The sequence below is a fragment of the Mytilus trossulus genome, chromosome 9 (assembly GCF_036588685.1).
Source record: "Mytilus trossulus isolate FHL-02 chromosome 9, PNRI_Mtr1.1.1.hap1, whole genome shotgun sequence".
NCBI lineage: Eukaryota > Metazoa > Mollusca > Bivalvia > Mytilida > Mytilidae > Mytilus > Mytilus trossulus.
In genome coordinates, this window is record NC_086381.1 from 66,716,803 (window position 1) to 66,734,957 (window position 18,155).

General features: G+C 33.2%; 1 protein-coding gene across 2 annotated transcripts; it reads left to right on the forward strand.

Moving 5' to 3' along the window:
• Positions 1 to 6,712: 6,712 nt before the first annotated feature.
• Positions 6,713 to 17,587, forward strand: LOC134683278 (nuclear receptor subfamily 1 group D member 2-like). Of its 2 annotated transcripts, none has more exons than XM_063542471.1 (7): positions 6,713 to 6,750; positions 8,546 to 9,119; positions 9,936 to 10,092; positions 11,254 to 11,540; positions 13,484 to 13,712; positions 15,553 to 15,792; positions 17,288 to 17,587. In XM_063542471.1, the coding sequence occupies exons 2-7, from the start codon at positions 8,550 to 8,552 to the stop codon at positions 17,527 to 17,529; spliced, it is 1,725 nt and encodes a 574-aa protein (XP_063398541.1). In that variant the 5' UTR covers positions 6,713 to 6,750; positions 8,546 to 8,549; the 3' UTR covers positions 17,530 to 17,587. The 2 variants fall into 2 exon arrangements, with proteins under 2 accessions (XP_063398541.1, XP_063398539.1); XM_063542469.1 differs by lacking the exon at positions 6,713 to 6,750 and adding an exon at positions 7,381 to 7,456.
• Positions 17,588 to 18,155: the final 568 nt, after the last annotated feature.

The following is an 18,155-nucleotide window of genomic DNA, read 5'->3' on the forward strand; positions in this document are numbered from 1 at the left end:
ATGTTCTTATCCCGGGCATAAAAACAATCCGGTATTTTGCGAAACCTTTTCAACTTTTGATCTTCAGTGCTGTACAACTTTGTACTTTTTTCACTTTCGATCTTTTATATCTGGGCGTCACTGGTGAGTCTTGTGTGGACAAGGCGCGTTTTTTGGCGTATTGAATTTTAAACCTGATGCTTTTTGTTATCTATTAATCATGTTTTTCTGTGTCTAATATGTTCTCCTATTTATTTGTATTGTAGTCCTGTAATATTATGTTGTCATTTCAATGTTATATTTAACTTTGCCTTTAAAGTGCGAGGTTTGGCATGCCTTAAAACCAGGTTCAACCCACCACTTTTATTCCCCTTTAAAAGTGTCCTGTACCAAGTCAGGAAGATGGTCATTGTTATAATATTGTTCGTTTCTCTTTGTGTTGCATTTTTACGTTGAGTCGTTTGTGTTTTCTCTTATTTTTGAGATATTGAGATAAGACGTGGCACGGTACTTGTCTATCCCAAATTCATGTATTTGGTTTTCATGTTACATTTGTTATTCTCGTGGTGTTTTGTGTGATGATTGGTCTGTTTCTGTGTGTGTTGCGTTTCGGTGTTGTGTCGTTGTTCTCCTCTTATATTTAATGCGTTTCGCTCGGTTTTGGTTTGTTACCCCGATTTTGTTTTTTGTCCATGGATTTATGAGTTTTGAACAGCGGTATACTACTGTTGCCTTTATTTAAGAGAACACAAAACCATCTATCAATAAAAACACATTCAAAATTGAAAATACAATAACTCGACAGATGCATATATGGCTAAGCAGACAGATACACTACACACGTCCGATTTTTAATTGGATACAATTTTAAGTGTTTACGTGACAGTCAATGTACGGTTAGGGGATGGGTTTGGTGCCCGCTTACATGTTTAATCCCGTCATATTCTGTATGTGCCTGTCTAAAACCAGAAGCGTGTAATTCAGTAGTTACATATATTTCTTATTCACTATTTTGTGCATAAATTAGGCCGTTAGATTTCTCGTATGAATTGTTTTTCACTTGTCAGTTCGGTGAGTTTTATAGCTGACTATGTGATATGGGCTTTGTTTATTGTCGAAGGCCGTACACTGACCTATAGTTGTTCATTTTGTGTCGTTTGGTCTTTTGCGAAGAGTTGTTTCAATACCACATCTTCTTTTTAATATAGACAGCAATAAAAAAAACGATCAATGGATTTTAGACTTTTGGTCTGAATCTCAGAGGCTAGTCCTAGTGGGTCATATATTACAATAGAGTTACATTAAGGCTACATCATATGTGTATACAATATACATGTAACTTATAGCCACCAATAGTAATACAGTTTCTTTAATGTGAAGATGTAAAGATAAAGAGATAATTTTTGATATTCAACTGGTTTGCTTTCTTCAATTATGTTTTTTGTTTGTTTAATTTTTAAGGTCTAAAGTTTGTGTTGAACTTCCTCGAACATTACAGTCTTTCTACCGTGATGGAAAAAAACTAAACGATTCATAATGCTGGTTACGATTAGCACCCTAATGTCTACCAACCCATATGCATTTCATTCAAATTTTTACTTATTTTGGAGAAGACAGAAAGGGACCATATTAATATTCCCCAGTTACCCTTGGCGTCATCGGTAAACTATGCGGTTGAGCAAAGCATCAATTAGCAACCTAACCTTAGTCATTTGCTTTGTTTCTTCTTTCATGTCTTAAAAGTTACCAATAAAAAATGAAACGTGTCACAGTTGGTACTGACCAGTTTCTGCACTCTATTATTTGTTAATGACACGCGTACGTAATGGCTGATTGTTGGTTTCTTAAACGTTCACTTGCAAAAATGTCATGCGTGTCACAGTCAGGATAATCACAAAGTAGCAACACATATTACATGTAGGTCCTGGAAGAAGACTCCCGGAATTACGCCAGAGAAGTTTGGACTGCCACTGGATTAAATAATGTATAATATTGAATAAGGACATAAATGTTGCCTTTCAACAGGCCATTTATGGACCTCTCATAAAGTTTTTGCAAGGGTTCGCACAGTGTATTAACGTGGTGTTCTCTCTACACGAGATATTGGATCTAATATTTCCATTAGGACTGGACGTGACTGCGTACTTTTACGTCCGACACAACTAAACAGGTGGCCAACTTCGGTCAGGTTTTACTGCCGGTCGGAAAAAAAGACCAAAGTGACCATATACTACTTATAGTACTTATAATTATTTGGCATTGCACAAGTTAATGCGTTTTATTACGTCTTTACCTTAAACCGTAGGATATATACTGATCTAATCTTTAGGTACATGATTTACCTCCTAGTTGCAACTCGCTTAGAAATAACTATCAGTTACAGTATTTAATTACTCCTTTGTCGATATTTTTATGTATATGGTTTTTGTGCCTTGTACCGACATTTTGAGTTGAGCTAATTGCAACTTTACAGGTTTTTTTTATCATGTTGTGCTGTTACGCGAGTGTCCCGTGAAAAGGAGAGGGTTGTGGGCTCACTTGTTGAACCCCGCGGCATTTTTTATGTGTGTCGGTCCAACTTCAGGAGCCTGTAGTACATTGGTTATATAGATCTGTCCTATTTTTTTCTTCTTAAATATACATACTTTTTAAGTTATCAATATATATGTTAGTTTCCTCGTTTTATTTATTTCACTAGTTGATTTTTTTTTTAAATCAGGGCCTTTTTTAGCAGACTATATGTTATAGGTTTCCCTCGTTGTGAAATGTTGTACATTGCCCGGGACTATAATGATTGTTTTATAAGCACACCTACTTCATTTAAACTTAGGTGGAAAGATGTCTCACTGGCCATGCATCACACCACATCTACAAGCTTTAGATGTAAAAAAAAAAAAAAAAAAAAAAAAAAGCAATTGGAATGCCATGTATGTCATTCGGAAAACTAAGTTCAACAAGTCCTTTGTCTGCTTTCGTCTCGGCGAATGTGGAAAAACATCGGTATTTTGAAGAGCCTTAAATTGTGAAAAGTAAGTCATTAAAGTTTTATTGAGTGAACTATACTTTATCAGGAATATATTTATTAACTGTTCATTTCATCTGGAATAACGTTGAAAGTCCCAATTTTCAATAAAAAAAACCCATTCCTATCTGATGTACGTTGGTTAAACATTGAAATTTTGGCTTTGTATGACTGATATTTCAAGTTTAACTAATTTGACTAAGTTAACAGATAAACATGTAAAATAAAATATAGAAATAGAGTCGCCGACACCATCTCGAATACCTTGACAAGAAAGTGATTTGTGACGGCTTTTGTCAACGAACTGTACAGTGATTATTTAAAAACGCACAACGAACGCGACACATTTGGTGGAACAAACAATATAGTAAGAGAAAACTTATTTAGTATGATATTGCGTTTATTCTAAGTTCTACGGAACATTTGAAGACACGCAGTAATGCAACGTATAGTTATTTATTATTTGCCTAAGGTATTGATACGCAAATGTGTATGTTCGAAAAGATATTAAGCATTGTTTATCTCATAAAACGTATGAAATTGCACCATGTCTGTGCGTTTTGCATCTAGCAGTTTTATCAAACGCTCTATGCATTATCTAAAACTTACAACAACTGTATAATTTAATAAATAAACTATCATGCACATTGACATATTTATATATACTCGTATAAGTTCTAGAGAGGCATTCAAAATTGTTGCCATCCCAAATGTTGTCCTGATTATCGCTTCGAACGCGTCAACGTCGGGATTCATTTGTATCAGGTTATACGGGGTGATCGATGTAGATGAAACGCGTGTCTGTCGTATATAAATTGTAAGCCACGTACCTTTGATAACTATCTTCTTATATACAATGTAACTCAAAGTGTTAATGACACCGTCTCCAGTATATCATCAATATTATACAATGCTGCTTTTTTAAGTAATACTAATAAGACCCCTGGTAAAGACAAGAGAAGTAAAAGAAGAAAAATAAAAAAGCCATATTATGATAATGAATGTGAATCTAAATATAGGTCCCTAAAGAGTCTGACTAGAAAATTATGTACTGAGCCCTGGAATGACAGTCTTAGACACAAAGTATTATATCATAAAAAGGAACTGAACAAACTTATAAGGAAAAAATATAGACAATTTAGACATAAAATGATAAACCAGATTATAGATTCAAATAATAGCTGTCCAAATGATTTTTGGAAAACAATTAAGAAACTAAAAAAGGAGAACTTCAAGGATCCTAGTTCTAACATACAACCTAAAGAATGGTTTAAATATTTCAATAAATTAATGAATATGGAGTATGATAAAAATGTATGTAATGACAAGAAAGAGTATACTACTTTTAAAGATTGTAACACATGTACTAAGATGTTAAACAGTTCTATTACAACTGAGGAGGTGGTTATTGCAGCAAAATCTTTAAAGAATAATAAAGCAAGTGGTTCAGATTGTATTACGAATGAAATGTTACAAATATCTTGTTATATGAATATTGATGTGTATGTAAAATTGTTTAATCTTATTCTTAAGTCTGGTATCTACCCAACTTTATGGAGAAAAAATTTTATTAAGCCCATTTTCAAGGGTGGGTGTTTTAATGATCCATCTAATTATCGAGGTATAGCCCTTTCAAGTTGTTTGGGAAAATTTTTTCTAAAAGTTTTACATAACAGATTAGAAAAGTATCTTGAAGGAAATGAACTTATATGTCGTGAGCAAATTGGATTCAGAAAGGGAAGTCGAACAAGTGATCATGTTTTAACTCTAAAAACTATAATTGATAAAGCATTTAAATCATCAAAAAAGATATATGCCTGTTTCATTGATTTCAGGAAGGCATTTGATACTATTAATAGAGATGCCCTCTTTTACAAATTGTCTTATTACAACATAGATGGTCCCTTTTTTAGTATAATGAAAGATATGTATAAAGAGGTTTTGTACTCGGTAAAGATCTCGGAAGGTATCACTGATTTTTTTAATTCCTCAGTTGGGGTAAAACAAGGGTGTATTTTAAGCCCTACATTATTTTCTTTATATATTAATGATTTACCATCTATTTTTGACTCAACATGTGAACCACCCAAGTTAAATGATAATGATATATCATGTCTGTTATATGCTGATGATTTAGTTCTTATTTCTGAATCAGCTAATGGCTTACAAAAATGCCTTGACAAGCTTAGTTTATATTGCACTAGTTGGGATTTAACAGTAAATCTTGACAAAACCAAAGTTATGATTTTTAACAAATCAGGTAAAAAACTTATAAAAGACAAGTTTGTTTTTAGTGATAATATTTTGGAACACTGTACAGAATATAAATATTTGGGTATACTGTTTAAACCATCTGGTAGTTTTACAGAGGCAGTGAGGCTTCTTTGTAAAAAAGCCTCAAAAGCTATATTTTGTATTAGAAAACTGTTATTTTCTGAAAATATCAATGTATTACCTCACTTAAAGCTTTTTGATGCTTGTGTTAAACCTATACTTCTTTACTGTAGCGAAGTTTGGTCTCTGTATATGATAAAAGATATTACAAATCTAGAGTCCAAATATTGGTCATTGGCTACCATCAAAGTCCAAATTAAATTTGCAAAAACTTTAATTGGAGTAAATAAATCAGCTGTCAATTTAGCAGTACTAGCTGAACTTGGTATGTATCCAGTTTTTATAGAAGCTTTAAAACTGTCAATTGGCTTCTGGTTGCATGTCATAAAATCTGATAACAATTGTTTACTAAAAGATGTATATTGTTCCAACCTGCAATTAACCAATGGATTTGCTAAAAAGATTGAACATTTACTTGCTACATTAAATTTTTCACATGTTTGGAAAAATCATGATACTATTTCAAAAAAGCGTTTATTATATGCAATTCATACCAAACTTAATGATAGATATCTTAATTATTGGAAAGAAAATATATTTTGTGATAATAAATCAGTACATGGTAATAAGCTGAGAACATATAGACAGCTTAAAGAAAATTATAAATTGGAAACCTATTTATTGTTAAATATAGACAGAAAAGTAATAGGGCATTTTGCTAAAATTCGTATTAGTAATAGTGTTCTTAGAATTGAACAAGGGCGTCACACTAAAACCCCTGTAGAAGAAAGAATTTGTCCTTTGTGTCTCTTAGAAGTAGAAGATGAATTTCATTTCACTTTAAAATGTACAAAATTAAATATAATTAGAGACCAACTGTTTTCCAGAATTAGTGAAATAGTTCCCTCTTTTTTCAATATGACTAATGAAGCAAGATTTAAATTTTTGTATACGTGTGTTGAGACTGATATAATTAGAATTATTGTTAAATTTATAAGCGACATGTACATTTCTAGAAATGCTTTATTAAGCACTAAATAACTTTGTGGTACCACCTCCTCATATAATGTTTATAAATTTGGTATGATATATATATATGTTTGTATGTTGTGTATAACAAATTTGTATTGTCTTGGTATCAATCCTGTAATTTTGGATTTTAAACCAATAAAAATTACTTACTTACTTACTTACTTACTCTATATGTAAATCCTCCCAATTATGGAACACCTCCTCAACGGATACTATTTGAATGATTTGGTATGCTCATAATTATTTTGTATATGAAATTTTCAGTATCTATTTTGCATTTGTATCATAAATGTATTCTAATTTGAAATTTCCCGCTATACTAAGTTCTATTTATAACTAGTTTGTCAATTATTATCAGGTGAGCGATTTACATGAATATTCAGGTCAGTTCACAGTATTTGCTATGTAATTGACATTTCGTACCTTTAGTAGGACCTCAATTGTTTAATTAATTTAAAGATTATCTTACAGTGACACTTATATTTCATTTGAAATGATTACCTGGAAAATAAACGTATCTTTTTTAGCAGAAAATCGAATGTTCTGACTATTGACCTCGATCACTTTTGTTATTCGGTAAATATTGCAATAGATTTTATACATAATATATATATACATGTATATATATATGATTACTTGGGTAAAGATCATGCATATTCGTTGATGTTTTTTTTTTCTCTTCATACTTTACACCGATGGGTGTCAGGATTGTACATAAGAATAAAAACCAGACAGCAGAGTAATGTACGAAAAAGGGGGAAGTCTAACTATGATAACTCAAACGTTTGACTTTATTAATCCGGAACTAATGGAAGGGGTCTGAGGAAGGGGTCCCTACATTTTGAATTGATTTATTCTTGTTATTTGCAAATATTTTTTCTCTATTTTTTTAAAACAACTTTGTCCATTATTATCTCTTATCTATCATGTTTTTTTTTTGTTTTGTCTATTTATCTCTGCTTTTCATTAGTTGGTCCACTTTTCTGTGGTATTGATAAATTATTATCTTTTTTCTCTACCTCCCCCAGACCCTCGTGGGAATATACTTCTGAATTCCTGACGTGGCACAGACATTTTCCAAAGATAACGGTAATGTTAAACCTTATTTTACAGCAACCCAAACAGATATAAATGGTTAATGTGACAAGAAACATAGCTGACAAAAAAATGCAAACAAACAAACAAATACATCTAACGTTTCAAAGACCCCAACATATTGTATTTCGTAGTTGAAAGATATATAATTTTATAAAGACACAAAATATGTAGTTGATAGTGAAGTACATGTATAATATATATATATAGTAAACCTTTTCTCGACCGTAAATACCTCTTGCGTTCGCATCGTAGTAAAACACCTGATGCCCATGGCTGCTTGCTTAAATACCGAGTCATATTAAGAGTCATATACTATCAAAGGAAACACAATAGCACGGAGACAAAAAGAGGAAAACTGTAAATTCATAAGTAAATGAAAAGACACTCAACTTCAGCACTTAAATTCTATTATCGAAACCATCTTTATATGTATTTTTTTGTGGAGTAAACACTATATTTTTATCTATTAAGTCTTTGTATCTTCTTTTTTGGTCCTCAATGCTCTTCAACTTCGTACTTTATTTGGCATTTTTAACTTTTTTGGGATTCGAGCGTCACTGATGAGTCTTTTGTAGACGAAACGCGCGTCTGGCGTATTTACAAAATTTAGTCCTGGTATCTATGATGAGTTTGTTTTTTCGTTTAAGTAAAAGGACGAAGCGCAGTGCTAAAAAAAAAGCTCATCTTTAACTCAGACTGGCAAAACGGTTATAATTGCATGTTATACACACTTGCTTTACTTAAGTGTATCCAAAACTTTGGGACTTGGTTAAGAATGAATCGGTGCATTGTTATGCTTACATGAAGGTGTGTTATGTATATCACAAAACGGCCCCATGAAGGTTTACGATAAAAAAAAAAAAAAAAAAAAAAACCAACAGGCCAAACTGTTTGAACGTAAAAAAGTATGTGCATGTACATATATTTTATGTGAATCTCGATGTGAATACGAGTAGCGTGGAATTCCGAAGTCGTGAAGAAACCAACATTTTTTCCCTTCATCTTTCTAAATTAAATACTAGTATTAAAGTTGTGATTTGCTTTTTTCGCTTATAAAGTAATTTTGTTTCTTTTCTCTAGTACAATGGACAAGTTAAAAGAAAAATTTACAAGCAATCAATGGGATGATAATTACGTGCAACTGACCAGCTCTCTCTCACTGCTAGAAAATATTGTAGACAATAGCAATCAGCATGAACAATCGTCCAACTCCGTCCCAGCAAAAGAGTCAAAAGTACTGTGCTCAAATTGCAAATGCGCCGTTTCTGAAAATGATACTGATAAAACAATAGTTGTACATGACGTCACAGCCCAATCTTCCAAACAACCAAGTCCAGATTCCGGAGTGAGCACCAGTAGTGATAAACCAGTTAGTCCAGATTCTACGTCTGGAAAAAGTTCAGAACTAACTTCCGGATTGGTGATTATAGGTAGTTCTCTACACAAACCTTCATTGAAGTCCTCTAGGTCAGATTCATCTTCTGATGATGAAGGGGCTAACTCGAACCCGCCTGGAAAAGTAAGAAGTATTCGAAAATATTTCAAAAACAGTCGACAACATCCACCAAACCCAGACGCACTTCCGCCATGTAGAGTGTGTGGAGAGAAGGCGTCTGGTTTACACTACGGAGTGAATACCTGTGAACCATGCAAGGTATATCTTGTTGTCCTTTATGATTCAACTTTGCACTCTATGAATATTACGACTATACATTTGGATATTCCCGTTCAAATTTTCTTTTGGATGTGTCGTCTTTTATAAATCAATGATGAAATCTATGAGGATTATGAATATAAATCTATGTATTCCCTTTCCAAAGAAATATTTATTTTTTTTAATTTACAATATTATACCAAAGACTTTGCCTTCGAAAAATTATGTTATGATAACGAAATCAACGTAATCGTAGCCAGTGCCTATATGAAAAATTTCTCCAACTGCAATGCCTAACACTTGCTTATAGTATTATTTGATGTATACATGTAAAACTGATAGAAAATGTTTTTTAAGAATATAAATAAGGAACAATTTGCAATCAATTAAACTTCAAAATATATATACCATTTCTTTAAATGTGGTATGATTTCCAAGAACCAAATTCGAGTAATTATGTTTACACAACACGATGTCACGTCACAGCCTTCGACAATTAGCAAAACCCATACTGTACAGTAAGTTACACAACGGTTAAGTGAACATTTCTAAATTCAATATCCAAATTTACCCGTGAGTGAAACAAATGAAGGAGATTTTTTTAGTAAAAAAAAAAAAAAAAAAAATTAACCACGTATTAACTAAATGAGCTTTGAACGGTTTCCGGAAATTACATTTGCGCATGATATGGTACATAGTGCACAGTCTTTTAAAGTTGTTAACTCGAGTACAAAAAAAGTGTTGTATATATATTATTTATAAATTTTAGTACTCTAGAGTATACAACCATACAAATATTTGTAATGTGTTTTTTAGGGTTTTTTCCGACGTAGTATAGTCAAAGTTGTCCAAAATAAAGAGGAATATAGATGTATGCGTGAAACCGGAAATTGTAAACTGGGAACAGGAAAACGTACCATGTGTTCTTACTGTAGATACAAGAAATGTTTGGATGTTGGAATGTCTCATGATGGTTAGTAATGTTACCTAGAGCACATTTATTTTATTGATCATTACCCTCCCCCTTCCAAACTAAGAAGAAAATGAAACGCCCCTTTTGCATGTTTTGATTGGATGAAACTTGCCGTCAATTCCATGGTTGATAGTTAAAGTCTTGGCAAGGTTGGTCGATTATATCATAGTCCATCTTCGAAAGAATTCATTTCAAATTGGGATTGGAATCTCAACATGTTATTTTACTTGAATCCGAATAGCATTTCGTTATTTAAAAAAAAAACAGAGTTAATATGAGATTTAAGGCTGCACACATCCGATTAATTGCAACCTTTTTTGTGAAATCGCTTGCCTTGTTAATAAAGATAAATATCTAATGAGATATATCAATGAAACTAAATGGCAGTAGATTGATGGACCTCAGTGATATTATTTGCCTTAAATTACTGAAGAATAAAGGCTTTCCCCCTGGAGAGGCATCCCAATTTAAAAAAAATTGGCTTAAAATTATTCCCAAAAAGACAACTTTTTTCCCAAACAATGCAGTCTCAGTAGTAATGGTGCATGAACATGATGAATACAAACTGAAAAACACTCATTTAAACATTGTTCATGCCTAAAATGACATATTTTCCCAATAAAAAAGGAAAGTTTTCAGTTTGTATTCATCATGTTCATGCACCATTACTACTGAGACTGCATTGTTTGGGAAAAAAGTTGTCTTTTTGGGAATAATTTTAAGCCAATTTTTTTTAAATTGGGATGCTTCTCCAGGGGGAAAGCCTTTATTCTTCAAGAAAAAGGGTAGTTTAGAAAAAAACCAACAATATCACTGGACCTGGAAAATGTTGTGAAATCTGTCTTTTAGGCGACGATCATTTGACATTTTGACGAGGGGATAGAGGGAATTTCAGAAAAACAATTATGACAAAAAAATGCAACTGGTAAAATGATAAAACTTTCAAAAGCTCTCATTGAAACTAAGATAAAAATAACGCTTTTCTTCAAAAAACGAATAATCGTTCCTCACGGAAAACAATCCTTGTTGTAGGCCGTTTAGTTACCTACAGTTGTTTGTGTCTGTGTCATTTGGTCTCTGGTATAGAGTAATCACATTGGTAATCATACCACATCTTCTTATTTAATATAAATAATTAACATTTTTTTATTATTTCAACAGCTATAAAAATTGGTCGGTACTCGTACAACAAGCGAACCAGTGATTATATAGAAGTAAAGAAATTGAAGGAACAAGATAGACTTGCAAAACAAGAGACCCCAAAAGTAAAAAGAAATTCAAAACCAATACCACAACCAGAAAAAGTCAAGAAGTCTGACATTCCAATTTTCAATACTGTTGCTGATATTCTTGTAGAGGAGCTAATCAAGGTTCAAGAGGAGATAATCCCCGATTTCCGACAAGGTTTTTTACCCGGTGGTCTAAAAGAAAAACATCAGATAATATACGTATGTATTATATATAGATATAAGAAGATGTGGTATGAGAGCCAATGATCTCTGATCCAAGTCAGAATTTGTAAACGTTAACCCTTTAAGGTCAAATTCGTCAAAGTCATATGATATTATGTCTGTACGTAGTAATCAGCTTGTTAGTTCGTCCGTCCGTTCTCCGTACGTCTTTTCGTCACAAATCGTTTCGCTCTCTTACATTAAAACCACTTGAGTTCAGTGATGAAACCTGGTATGATTATTCGCTACTAACAGCAAGTGTGCGGCTTAAGGTATTACAACACTACAGGGAGATCACTCTATAAAAATCAGCTAAACGTTCGAATTTAAATTATATTGTACATATAAGGCTTCTCAATGATCAAAATATCAATCTAATTAAAATTAAATCCTTTAATTGCTCCTGTTCTGATATGTCGCGCATCAAGGAATATTAAAGTATTTTCCAATAAATTTTTCCAATAGCGTGTGTGGTTAAAGTTTTTGAAAATTTCTATATTTTTGACAAATGCCCGGTCATAGTAATTATTTTGTCCAAATTTGATTAAAATTAAACAAGCCAAATTAATTTAAGTCAAGGTGTTTGGTACCACTTTAAAAAGTGATAAAAATAATATACGTTGATGATCATTTTAAAATAAATAGATGAACTAAAAAACTATGCATACACGTAGGATAACCGGAATAGCACCAAGTTCACTTATTTACAGATACGTATTTGAGATTATAGTAGAGGGTATTATGCTTTCCAATTTGCGTGTCAAATTTCCCTAACCAGCTGGTTGCCAACTTGGCATTTTGGTTTCAAGTAGTTTACAACGAAATTGTGTTCACAACACCATCGCACTTAATCCTAATATTGTGTGATGTCAAAATGTCTTTACTATTTCTGTGTTTCAGATAGAGACAAATTGTTGATAACGCTCAATTCGACCTAAGTCAAACAATAAAAATAAGCGTGTTTTCTATTTCTCTACCTAAGCTACCTTATATTTTAAACTTAGAAATACATGTAGCCTACCTTTAAAGTTATTTTTGTCATTTTTCAATAAACACTGTTAAAGTCAGAATTCCATGTGCAGTTGTCAATAGCCTGTTAAATAAAAATGTAACACTAAGGTATGGGTTCGACAATGATTTCTGTGCAAATGTACCAGAAGTTTTCACCGGATCCATCGCTTTCCTTCGCCAATACGAACCGACAGCCAACATTTGGACTGTGTGCTGAAAGTAGTGTTAATTACCAACAAACTATCAAACAACCGTCAAGGAATACGATTTGATTTATATCTTTTAAGACAACGTTGCAAAATTAATGTATTTTGATCACAGTTATGTCTATGTGGTTTATATTATATATCAAAACCCCAAAAGGAACTATTAACCATGTGCACTTTAGTAGGACGGTACGTTTGCAAATGCGGTCCAGGATTTTGAAAAAGGGGACCTGCGATTAACTCAACGTTAGGATTTTGATATGTAATTAATAGTCCATGCATTTGCCTTAAATGTAGCTTCATAATAGTGGACCGGCCAACCTCTTAGTCTGCTTCTGCCTCTGGTTTGTCATTGGCGGATCCAGAGGGGGGGTGTCCGGTGGTTGGACCCCTCTTTTTTGGGGCCGATCAATGCATTTAAATGGAAACATATAGTTGGAACCCCCCCCCTCCCCTTTAAAATGGCTGGATCCGCCCCTGGGTTTGTACCTTGTAATTGGGTTTTTTATATTCAGTTCTGTAGACACATGCTTGTATGTGTAACTTATTTTTCAAGTTTTATGGGTCAACAAAGTCACACATTTGAATCTCATTGACGTATTATACATTATTGACTCTGCTCCTCATTTTGCTCCTTACTTTTTCATTGTATTAGATTTCCGTAGTTTGCATTCCTTTTAATTTTCTATTATTGCCATGCAATTTACATTACTTTTTTTGTAGGAAAGGCACAAGCAAAAACAGGAAGTATTTGGTAACATGGGTGTTCTACCTGCTAGTGTTTATGAGGAATTCCATAAAGCAACCGGAATCGAACTTGATGACCGTAAGGACAAAATGAGCATGATTGCTATAGAAATGGACAGGTCTATTCGTGGCATGATTAATTTTGCAAGAAGGCTTCCAGAATTTTGTAATCTGTCTAAACATGACCAAGCTACTCTTTTGAAAGGTATGCAATATATATGAAGAGGGTTTAGTTTAAACATATTTATTTATAGTGGATTGGGAAACAATTTATTGCAACTTATATTAATCCATTTTGCGGGTACGAGTGCTCCCTTGTAGCGGCATTAACCTGCTTTTTTTTTCGAAATCACCAAGGGTGTATTTTACTTGCAAGAGAAATGGCTCTCTCTTAACACGGGTCAGCCATGTATCGTCCCTTTCCGACGGACTATCATCGTTTTCTCAAGACCGTACTAAACTTCAAAATACATAAATGAACTTAAATTAAAATTCATGCATGACAATCAATGGCCAGAGGCTCCTGACTTGGGAAACACGCAAAAAATCGATAGATCTTAATAGATATAAAAAGATGTGGTATGAGCGCAAATGAGACAACTCTCCATCTAAGTCATCAAGGAAATCATTTTAGGTCAAAGTACGGCTTTGAACACGAAGCCTTGGCTCACACCGAACAGCAAGATATAAAGGGCCAACAATGACTAGTGTTAAACCATTCAAACAGGAAAACCAACGGTCTAATCAAAATAAAAATCGAGAAAAGAAAACCTCTATATGAACGACATCAATAAACGAAAATCACTGAACATCAGGTTCCTGACGTAGGAAAATTTCGAACAAATGCAGCGGGTTTAAACGTTTTGATAGGCACCAACTTTCACCCTGCACTGAGAAAATAATGTTTAATCGCAACATAGAAAGAGACACTATAAAAATATTAATTGAAATTGCTTTACTCCATGAAAAGACTTATTAACAAACATTATGTCATATGCATGTTTAGTGAGATCTCAACCCTTCTACTTTATCTCTTATAAATCAAGGTAGAAAAAACATATAACAATTAGCACGTCAGTCACGAAGCCCTAGTCTGATTTCAAAATAGGTATCAACAAAAACTAAACAAATGACAATCGTACATTATTTAACAAAGAAATACTCGAAGTTGCTGACATGCCAGCTCCAGATCTCAATTAAACTAAGTGAACGATTATGTCTACATCATATGAAAAGCAAGCACAATCCCTCCCGTTAGAGGTGCAGTATCATACAATCATAAAATACGAGAAGAACATAACCCGTATCATGCCAACAACTAGTTTAAGAATAAAAATATTTTTTCCAACTGTGGACTTTTTTCATTTAGAATCTTTCCTCACAGAAACTGCTATGCATGATAGGTCAAATAGTTCCTGCATATTCAAAGAATGTGCCATAAACATATGCATGTTGTATATGTGCACTATCAGGGAATATTTTTTTTATTCGGAAGGGCATCACGCACATTTTGTAAAAAAAGATTATCAAATACGTTGTTGGGAATGAATTTTCATTGTTTTTTTTAGAAATAGTATAAAAATAGCTTCTTTGGTTACATCTTCTGACATCAGACTCGGACTTCTCTTGAACTGATTTTTAATGTGCGTATTGTTATGCTTTTACTTTTCTACACTGGTTAGAGGTATAGGGGGAGGGTTGAGATCTCACAAACATGTTTAACCCCGCCGCATTTTTGCGCCTGTCCCAAGTCAGGAGCCTCTGGCCTTTGTTAGTCTTGTATTATTTAAATTTTAGTTTCTTGTGTACAATTTGGAAATTAGTATGGCGTTCATTATCACTGAACTAGTATATATTTGTTTAGGGGCCAGCTGAAGGACGCCTCCGGGTGCGGGAATTTCTCGCTACATTGAAGACCTGTTGGTGACCTTCTGCTGTTGTGTTTTTTTTTTTTTTTTTTTTTTTTTTTTTATTTTGGTCGAGTTGTTGTCTCTTTGACACATTCCCCATTTCCATTCTCAATTTTATTAATTTCTATGTTGTAGCTGGCTACGTTGAATACGGGTTTCTCGGAATGTTCAACCGAATCAACATAGAACTTGGTGTAATTGCTATAGAATCGCCAACGTATGCCATAGAATACGGTTTACACTTCAGTGAGTTTGATAGCATTATGGGACAGAATGAATGTGCTAAGCTTTCAGAATTCGCAGCTATACTTCAAAAGTGTCAATACACCGTCGAGGAAGTAACGCTTTCTCGTGCAATTGTTCTCACTTTTACAGGTAATTAAGAAATACATTTTGAATTCCTATTTTTTTTCCTATTTTCCTATTGTTTTATTCAGTGGACTGACAGCAATTGAGGTATATTTCTCCATTATTTCAGCGATTATCGCCGTATACGTATTTATATATACGTACCGTAAAGCGAGTTATTTTGGCGGGTGTAAAATTTCGCGATTTTCATTGAATAAGGTATACGAAATATTCTGGCGGTTATTATTTTGGCGGATTCCATGTTTTTATCTTTACCTTTGCATGTTCACTTTTTTTGTATGCGAAAATTTACACCGCGCGAAAATAACCCGCTATACGGGTATGTGCCTCTTTTCAGATCAATTATTAATCCAGCTGTCTGGTTTTGTTTTATCTCGTTTCCTTTGGACACATTTTATAGGTAAAAAAAACCTGTTCTGTAATGACAAGGATCGAGTTTTAAATTTATCTTTTTAAAGAAAAATCAAGGCACACATTTTTGTTTAAATTTCGAAAATGACGAACACTGAAATTCATGCCATTAAAATAGTAAATTTTCAAAATTCTGTTCAAGGTGCTACCAGTTGAGTATAATAAATCGATGAAAAAGTTATTTTCCCACTACAAATTGCATTGCGTTATTGATTAACACATCATAGTTTCAAATGATCGATATCTTAAAGATAAATCAGCTTCCGGTGTGCAGAATGTCGTCCTTACTGTAATGTAACTCTTTTATATCTCATAAGCTTTGTATTAAACAGAGTACACTTTGTGATAAAGTTTATGTTTACGAACTTTAAAATAAATATGAATACATTTAAAATGATGGTAATATTCGTAGGTCTGACATAAAGGAATGGCAAACACCGAAAAAACAAACATTGAAATGACAAACAAATGTCTACAAAACATTGCATAAAAGACTGAGGACCGAGCAACATGAACCGTACCCCCCCTCCCCCCCCCAAAAAAAAAAAGGAAGTAATGAAAGTGGAATAGGCTGAAGAAGACATGCGAAAGATACCAAAGCCCGAAAGTGACATTCAAACTCATTAGTTGAAAATAAACTGACAACGCCATGGCAAAAAATGAAAAACAAATGAAAAGACAACAGTAAAAAAAACACAACTTTAATCAACTAAATACTCATCAACGCGAAAGCCATCAAAACTTGGTGTGATCTCATGTCCTCCTGAAGGGTAAACAGATCCTGTTCCACTGCTGAGGGTATAGTTATCGTTAGCGAATACCCTCATTAGAACATGTATACTGTTCCTTGTATAATGTTGGGCTTCCGTGACCGAATGTCTAAGTAGTCGACTCCAATATGAATTGTCAAGGATTGTCATTTTCTATCAAAAGTCGGTTGTTTTATCTTGGCACTCTGGCTCATACATCAAAGAAACTGAGATCCACGAAATAACACAATAGTGCTGAAATTAGCGTAAAACCCAAATCATTTTTGCAATTGTAATGGTTTAAAAGCTGAATTTAATGTTTGATGTTTAATATTACACAGATCGAGTCAAATTAGATGAACCAGAAAGAGTGGAACAAATGCAATGGAAATTGGTGGACATGTTAAGATATTTTTGTAAGAAAAACAATAAAAATCCGGACGAAAAACTATGGCAGATATTTGACAAATTTTCCACACTTAGAAGCTATGCGGAGTATAAGAAAGATTTATTAAATATGAAAGCACAGTGGCCGGCAGTTCAATCACATCCTCTTATCTTAGAAATTTTAAAACCAGACTAAAGTCGTGTTTAACTTAACCGTCTGATCTCATATGTAATCGTTGTAATTTAAATAAAATATGTCACAAACTGTCATCGTCACAATGACTATAGATCTCTTATATATTACAGGATGACAAAACATGGCAGTTTCGTCATCGTTTTTTGTTGATTGAGTTTGTACACTTGAATGTGTTGTTTGATATTTAAAGTATGACATTTGTTTTGTGAATAAACTTCTTTACATTAAAATATATCCTACATGTTTGCCCATTTAAACAGTAGCTCTAAACTTTAAAAAATAGACAAAAAAGAAAGAACAGCTAAAGGTAAACAACATGTGTTGCTACATGAAGAAAAAGACACAGGGTATGCGTATCATGATTTTTCCGTGCGCAAAGACAACTCATAGTTTCCGTGAATACCTGTTTCAATTGGATAAAGTGATGAAATTATATTCTTAATGCAAAAACGAAGAAAGAGATGTCGTAATTGTTTTGTTTCAAACTTTGGATTAAAATCATATGTGTATTCAGAATCTATGCAGATACATTATTTCAGTGTGGATTACAAATAGGATATAGCTAAAGCAGCTAATAATGGCAAGTCTTATATATATTATATTTCAAAATGTAGTCCTCTCCTATT

Bases quoted from the DNA above. Each gene is read 5' to 3' on its own strand.
- LOC134683278 (XM_063542471.1), top strand. From the start codon at position 8,550: ATGGACAAGTTAAAAGAAAAATTTACAAGCAATCAATGGGATGATAAT. The intron at 13,713-15,552 runs GTATGCAATATA...TCTATGTTGTAG, and splicing joins CCAAGCTACTCTTTTGAAAG to CTGGCTACGTTGAATACGGG. The intron at 15,793-17,287 runs GTAATTAAGAAA...AATATTACACAG, and splicing joins AATTGTTCTCACTTTTACAG to ATCGAGTCAAATTAGATGAA.